The sequence below is a fragment of the Aptenodytes forsteri genome, unplaced genomic scaffold (genome assembly GCF_000699145.1).
Source record: "Aptenodytes forsteri isolate BGI_AS27 unplaced genomic scaffold, ASM69914v1 Scaffold76, whole genome shotgun sequence".
Classification (NCBI taxonomy): domain Eukaryota; kingdom Metazoa; phylum Chordata; class Aves; order Sphenisciformes; family Spheniscidae; genus Aptenodytes; species Aptenodytes forsteri.
Window position 1 is genome coordinate 330,857 of NW_008794444.1, and position 7,583 is coordinate 338,439.

The following is a 7,583-nucleotide window of genomic DNA, read 5'->3' on the forward strand; positions in this document are numbered from 1 at the left end:
TAGCAGAGCTGCGGGCTCCTGCGAGCTGCTGTGAGCTCCCAGTGCCGGGCCGGGGGAGGGAGGGGCCCGAAGGCAATGTGGGTGGAGGTAAGAAAAAAAAAACCCCACGGGTTTCTTACAGGTTTTTATTGCCTTCAGGACGGGTAGGGAGGATGTCTCCAAGAGGGAAGCGAAGTGCTGTGGCTGGCGTCGGGTGACAAAGGTGACGGGGTGCGGCTATGGAGGGAGAGGCGCCGCTTGGCTGGGGGGGGCCCGGGGGGGGGACACCAGCCGTGACAGGCCGTGACAGGTCATAAACTGAAAGGAAAGAGGAAAAAGAATGAAGAGTGTAGAAAACAACAACTGTAGGAGACCCCACCTAACGCAGGCAATCGGGGACTTGACTATAAAAAGCAGTACTCCGTGGAGAAGCTGCTGGGATGGCACACGGTAGTCACTCGCAGGGGGGGAAGCAGAGTGTAAGCAGAAGGAATCAAGGGTTTGGGGTTTTTTTCTTCTTTTTATTTTTAAATAGCTTTAAACCTTACCCATTCCTAAGGGAAGTAATCTGTGGGAAATGAATGAGCATCAGGAGGCACGGTTTTAAGCTGCGCAATACACGTAAACAAGTGGGTTGTTAAAAAAAAAAACCCACCCTGGTGCAATATAACAAAGTATTTCATACAAATTCCAAATCTTACCCCTCCTTACGTAACTGGAATAGCTGGCAGGATCATGGCAAATTAGGTCAAGCTGTACCCAGATGAGGGATTAGATGAGGAGTCGTTTAGAAATAGCTGAAGACACTGACAGGGCTGGAATGGAAATAATATTGGGTTACTCTGAAGAGCAGGGAGAGAGAGAGACGTCTCCAATAACACATAACTGCGTCCCTCACCAACAAGGCTCGGGGGGAGAGTTAAGCAAACACGCTACTGATGAACAACCTGCAGGTTTTCACAGCTGTAATGGAGCTCTAGTGCCGATTTTCTTTGCTGGCAAGGAATGAAACAGAGAAAGTAAGCGTCACAACGCTTCCATGTTTTTTTCGTAGTGAGTTAGCTGTACTGGTGAATTAAAGCCAAGTGGCATAAAACACAGACACTTTTTTACCTTTGAAAACTGTTGGTATACGATAAGCAACAGCGTAACGGTACTAAGTAATATAAATAGCAGGTAGTTGCAGACCTGAAGCAGAACCAACCAGCCCTGCTCCGAAACAGAAAGAAGGGTTTCTCTGAAAACGGGAAGGAGCAGGAATAGCAACATAAATAGGGCTGAGATAATTCAAAACAAAGAGGAAGCCAGGAAAGTCCTTTTCTTAGAAAGGGTGAGAAACAGTCTGCTTTCACAGTTAGGATTGCCTTATCTTTTCGGTTTTCTTTAAATGACAATGCAGTGAGTATTTGTCATTGGGCTGTGACTAATCACAAAATCCACCACTCAACTGCATCAAAACAAACACGTCTTCAGACCAGTAACACTGTAACGAGAAATTGAATTTACATTTCCCTCCAAAGCAATGGATGAGACTAGTAAATGCTTGTGAATTTGGGGAATTCACAGATTTCCGAAACAAACAAAAATCCCCAATAAATACCAGCTACTTACCTAATAACGTGAATAATTTTAAACTCTCCCAGAGACCTCTGAAAGAATCATCCTATTTGGTGGAAGATAATATGGTAGAATGACAGATTTTCTCAACATTTGAGGGCAAGAGCTTGATAAATAGCGTGAGCTAATTATAAAATGTCTTTTTCCTAAGCCCTGGAATTATGTATGCCAGTCTCTGGCAACATCCCCATTGGTTCCACTGCTTTGCTGTGTTCCTTACATCTCCTAATGGTAAACCTAAAGGTAGTCTTTATCCTGCACGTTGTAGCAAATAATAAAATCCCAAGTACAGAGAAGTAAAAATAACCAAGATTTTAGTGCACAATACCTGCAAAATGCGACGGCACAGTGAAGTAAATGGCTCGACATACTTTTGTTAACACGTTCATCTTTTGTTTCAGCTTGTAAATCTGTCTTCCGGCTCATCTGTCGGATTTGTTTCAAGCGACCAAACCAAACGTGCTCTTTTCTTAAAAAGAAAACAACAGCATTTCTCAGACTTACTGCTGCAAAAGAATTCCAGTAAATGCTGCCCAGAAAACCCATTTGGCTGCCTCAGCTATCCAAGAATATTTTTAATGGGGAAAAGAAGATCGTTTTATAAGAATATTCATTTTTTTAATGTGAAATTCCATCTGGTTGCCAAACCTGTCTGGAGAGAGAAGGCGCTCTCAAGAGCGGATAGTCTGACTGAGACACAGGAGCTGACAATCCTAAGATGCAGGTTCTCTTTCCAGATCCCCATCAAAGCCATCCTGGGTCATTTTGGTAGCCATTACTATGTGGCTGCCTACAGGTAAAATGAGAATACATATCCATTTTAAAAATTTCTGCCTAATTATTGTAATAGTGCACCTTTAAAAAAAATTAGATTCAAGTGGAACTTGTGCAAAATACCACAAAGAGTGAAGAAGTGATTTAATCACCTTTTCTCTTCTACTGCTGCCCTTCAATTAAAGGTCTTTGCTGCTCCCCGTGAAGGTCAGATACATTACGCTTCGTGAAGATACACACCTCTATTTGCCCTTGTTATGCTTTTCTTTCACTACTAATTACTACTGTAAATCTGTTTAACCTCTGTTGAAATAACACCTTGTTATTATTGTTCTGTCATCTTTGCTTCTCCTGCCTGATCTGTTCAAACTTCTTAAGCAGGAGAAGGTTTCTCAAACACAAGCAATCTGATGGAGGAGCCAGAAACAAGTGGAGATTTAACTGGGCGTTGCTAAACTTACACATTAGAGAGAAAATAAAAACTCATCAGTACGCATGTAGCTGGTATACTTTATGGAAAGAAAGTAAAAACTAAAACAAGTAGGGAAATGAACCTTTTCTTACCTCATGTCCTTGCATGCAAATGTTTCAAGTTTTTCCCAACTTTCAGATATAAGCTAATAGAAAAATACTAAATCCGACAGTTCTTCCTATCAGTTGCAAGAGGTGGGGGGAGAGTCTGAATTCTCTTACAGCCCTGTTCTTTTTTTAACAGTTCTAACAGTGTTTGATCCCATAATCTTAATTTTTTTTTTCCAACCTCCTAAGCTTGAAATTACATATATCATTTTGAGAAAAACTGTAAAAAATTAGAAGGCAGGAGAACAGCATGAAGCCTGCCAAGAGGGTGCTTTATTTTTGATTGCTCTTGCAAGCATGATACCTAATCTCTTATTAAAAAAAAGTCCCGATTCAGTACAATTGTAATGACTGCGTCCTCAACAGCATAAACTTTCATTCAAGGCATTGGAAGACACTTTGGCATTTATTTTACGTCAACAAAGCAAAAATGAGGGGATAATAGTAAAGTTAGAAATAAAAGACCTATTAGGGTTTCTTGTTGAAAGAAACTTCACCTTTAAGTACCGGATAGTCCCATATTATATAGTTAATTTTTCTTTCCCTACAGTATTTTTAAACGTCGTAAGAAACTCATTTAAACATCTACTGAATAATCCGGCTAACTGATAACGCTTCTTGCCAGAAAGATAAAACTAGGAAATCAGTAACATGCTAGAGGCTTTGCCAGTGGCTTGGCAGGAAAGTCATCCGCCTTTTCTTGCAGGTTATTTTTCTGCCAGAGTAGTAACGTTAGTTGTTACTGGGGGGGCGTGGGTGGGTGCGTGTCTGTCTGTCTGTCTGATGAGTACTGGTGCAAGGTAAGCAGGCGGAAAGAGGAAGTAAGGAAGCGCATTCTCTATGTCAAGGAGCAACCATCTGTTAGAATGGGTTTCCGTGTTTCATGGAACCATACCTGCAGTCTTCCATGCAATATGTTAAACATTCCTAAGAGAGAAGGAGAAGCAGTCAGTGTACACGCTGTGAACATCTGTCCTGAACAACAGACAGTTCAGAGCTCACCCGTCACCTGTGCACACTCACCCGTCACCTGTGCACGCTGAGTGTGCGCATATGCCTGTTTAAGGTCTCACACAGTTTGTAGACAGAGGTTAGATGTCCGCATAAGATGTAATTAATCCTATTATTTCACCAAATTTAAAATTTACTTCTGCAACTATTAAACATGGAAGATAATCTGAGAAAATGTGACCCATGTTATTTCCTTTTAAACGAGTATTGCTTTTTATTCATAGCTATTATAAGATTAACAGTAGAAGTTAGCTCTGAAAAAAGTCTTTACAACAATTTATGGAGATTAATTTTCCTATTTAGGTAAGTCCAGACATTTACAAGAACAATCACTTAAATAAAAATAGAATATAAAGCCTATGTTTAAAACATGGCCTTTATTGACGCTGTCTAGTGAGCTCCATATTTATCTTACATTGAAATAGTTCTGCTTTGCTTAAGAAAAGACAGAAAAAGTGCATTTACAAGAGTACTTTTTCTTTAATTTTCTGTGAAAATGGAAGGAATTGGAATCACAAGTTGACAAATGTTGTAAAATGAAATTTCAGGAAACATCAATTTTAGTAATGCTACGCCATCACTAGTGTTTCGTTCTGACTTTCTGCCGTGTGAACCAGAATATCCTGATATACAGTCTAGAGCATCTATGTTATTACTCTACAGCATATTAAACACAGAAAAAGGGGTTAAGAACCCCTTTCAATGTACAAACATGAATAAAAAAATTGATAAAAAAATCACTTTTATACATAATGTATATGCAAACTGTTTTAAATACATGGTTTTGGAAGAGTTATTTACAAACTGTATCTGTCTGTGGGACAATCCACAGACAAAGCATACACAGTTGCTTTACTTTATTGTTGCATCTCAACTTTGGGAGATATAAATTCATTCGGCAGTACAGCAAACATAAGACCTTGTGACAAAGTATCTTAAGGGCAACCCAATAAATTTTGTTCCTCAAAACAATGTAAGTACTAGGACTGCCAAAGTTTCCAAATAAAGTCATAGTTTAATCCAGATGCCCGCTTACAGATCTACGTTGCGGAGGGTACGTAGACAGACCCATTTGAAATACAGGCATGGCTACTGGATAAAACCTCCTTTAAAGCCGTAACTGGTAAGTGTGTTTTATCGAAAGAGTGAACTAACCTAGAGTTTTTTTTCCAATTTTATTAATATTTTAAAAAATACATAAAAATACAACATCCAATGTCTGAATAAATATATTTAACAAGTTGCAAGATACCTTATTTTACACAAAAATTTCAGCTTTAGAAATCTTGTTAAATAACTTCATTGTTGTTATATATTTCATTTTTCGTCTTTTTGTAACAAAATAAAAACTCTGAAATTACATAGAAAAAAGACAAAATATTTTTGTCAAGGGATAAGATAGTCCACTGAAAACCTATTCACAATTCCACTGTAAACATTAATAAACATTAAAATATTTGCATAATTGTGTGCTCAAAAATCCTATAAAAAGTGGAAGACTTATTACAACTGTAGTTTTCAGTCAACTACACTTCCTTTCACAATTTATTTTGTCCCATTTACACCTTTAAAACTGGGCACACTGCTGAACACATACTTTGGCAGTTCTGTATAGCAAGTGCTTCCACAAAGAGGAACTACTCACCAAGGGTTAACGTACAGCTCGGTGAAAGTGCAGCAGTTACTCAATTCTTTTTGATAATACTCTGATGTCTGCTTGGTGCACTTGCTTTTCTAAGATCTCCCTAGAACACCTGAACGCTTCATTGGACATAACTTTTCAAATTTGATAAGTGCCCTTTCTCTGCATTAACAAAAAACAAACCAAAACAAAACAGAAACAAACACAATGACAAGCATGTCACATTGTGCCTACAAACCTTCAGTTACCAACGAGCTTAATTTCTCTGAACAGTAAATTAAACAAAAGAAGAGGGTAGGAGGGGAGAACAGGTACAGTCCAGCAGTGGAAGTGTGTACAGAATATACTTGGCAATGTCAAACCAGTTGAGTGCTTTCTGTGGTTGAATTTCAGGATTTATGTCCATGGCAGCAAGTTGCTGGCAAGGCAGAGAAATGTGTATCACCTGCATTCTACAGCAAGCACGTTTTGTGGAGGAGAAGATGATGATGGACTCATTCCAGTGTCTGATGAAGCAGATGACATGGATGCTCCTGTATGCGACACTGAACATATAGAACAACAGATCAGCATCAGATTATCAAAGTACATGTCAGAATGAAGGTTTCCTTGGTTATATTAGGTTGTTTAAAAGACCTCAAAGAAGTGGCACGGTCACAAAAAAACGATATAGATTTTTTGTCAATCGCTTTCACTGCTATGTTCCCATAAACTGGGTGAGTAACCTTCCCCTTTCTGCATCACACACCAATTGAAAAGATGAATCAGATGAGTCATTACACTGACTGAAAACTCAGACCGAGCTTGCACTAGGAAGTCCAAGTTTCTAATACGCAGTTATAAAATAGTCAGTGAATGTTTTTGTTAGGTTCGAGTTCTGAAAAGCCACAAATGTTCTTTCTAAATATGTATACACACGAACAGATGATAACACGTTTTTTTTCAAAAATACTGTCAATTAAACCCAAGTTGCTTTGAGTTCTGTATTTTCAAGAAAATTAACTTCTCATTAGAAGCATAAAGCAAATCTGAAAGTTACCTTCTCTGTCTTTCTTTTTTAATCGTTTTCTCCTCCTGTCTATGGTTGCTACTTCTGACTTCAAGGACATGTAGTATTTTCGTATTTCCTGTAGTTTTTCTTGTAAGAAGGAGATCCTTTCAGTGCTGCTCATATTGTCTAGTTCATCTTAAAAGCGGGAAGAAAAGAAAAAATAGCTTCATCAAGGTGATTTTAAACAAATGAATGCAATTCTGAAGAGTATACAAGGTGCAGCATGAAAGATAACACGCTTCCATAACTACACCATAAAAGGCCTATGCCTACTTTAGAATCCCCAAATTTGCACATTTTTCTTTCAGAACAAGATTTCTTGTAAATTCCCTCTAATCAAGTCAACTTAAAGAATTCTTACTGAGCTGAAAACTCCATTTGTATACTCTAGGCGAAGCATTCTGGTGGTGGTGTTTCTCTCTGTGTTTATCCTTCTCTCCATCTTTGATGTGAGGTGAAATCACTCTTGCAGGTGATCGAGAAATCTTTTGTGGTTTGGATGCATTTATGTGTTTTACAGGAGTACATTTACTTGAACTGTCCAGGACAGGAAGGTCTTCACTGTCACTACTTTGTCCTGCAGTAAGAGAAATGTATTTGAACTTCAGAAAAAAAAACCCTCAACCTTGACATTTTTAAAATTGTAAGTATAGGCAGAAAAAATTATTAAGAAAAAACTGCTCCTTCTTGCTCAGATCATCCCAGAATGCACACAAGGAAAAACCGTATCAGATTCAATGTATAACCTTACCAGACACAACATGCACTGAACTCTCAAATGTACTGGTCATTAGAATCACAGAACCATACAATGGTTTGGGTTGGAAGGGACCTTACAGATCATCTCGGTCCATCCCCCCCGGCCAGGGGCAGGGACACCTTCCACTGGACCAGGTTGCTCAAAGCCCCGTCCAACCTGGCCTTGAAAAC

The 7,583-nt window shown here is 38.9% G+C and overlaps 1 protein-coding gene and 2 long non-coding RNA genes across 5 annotated transcripts in view; all 3 read right to left on the reverse strand.

Annotated features, from left to right (window-relative positions):
- The window catches only part of LOC103907611, an 8,535-nt gene extending 8,272 nt beyond the window's left edge, over positions 1-263 (reverse strand). The window contains exon 1 of the long non-coding RNA XR_658098.2: positions 120-263. This is a non-coding gene — a long non-coding RNA (uncharacterized LOC103907611). The remainder of the gene's footprint in view (positions 1-119) is intronic.
- Position 264: 1 nt separating this feature from the next.
- Positions 265-2,174, reverse strand: LOC109279795. The gene is made up of 3 exons (XR_002086337.1): positions 1,925-2,174; positions 681-794; positions 265-297 (listed from the first exon to the last, which is right to left on the reverse strand). It is a non-coding gene; the product is annotated as an uncharacterized LOC109279795 (long non-coding RNA).
- A 2,899-nt stretch (positions 2,175-5,073) lies between these two features.
- The window catches only part of ARID4A (AT-rich interaction domain 4A), a 52,002-nt gene continuing 49,492 nt past the window's right edge, over positions 5,074-7,583 (reverse strand). For all 3 annotated transcript variants that reach the window (XM_019474794.1, XM_009289826.2, XM_019474795.1), the window contains 3 exons: positions 7,015-7,230; positions 6,642-6,788; positions 5,074-6,147 (listed from right to left, as the gene is read on the reverse strand). In XM_019474794.1, coding sequence (XP_019330339.1) covers positions 6,044-6,147; positions 6,642-6,788; positions 7,015-7,230 — 467 coding nt within the window. In that variant the 3' untranslated portion in view covers positions 5,074-6,043. The remainder of the gene's footprint in view (positions 6,148-6,641; positions 6,789-7,014; positions 7,231-7,583) is intronic.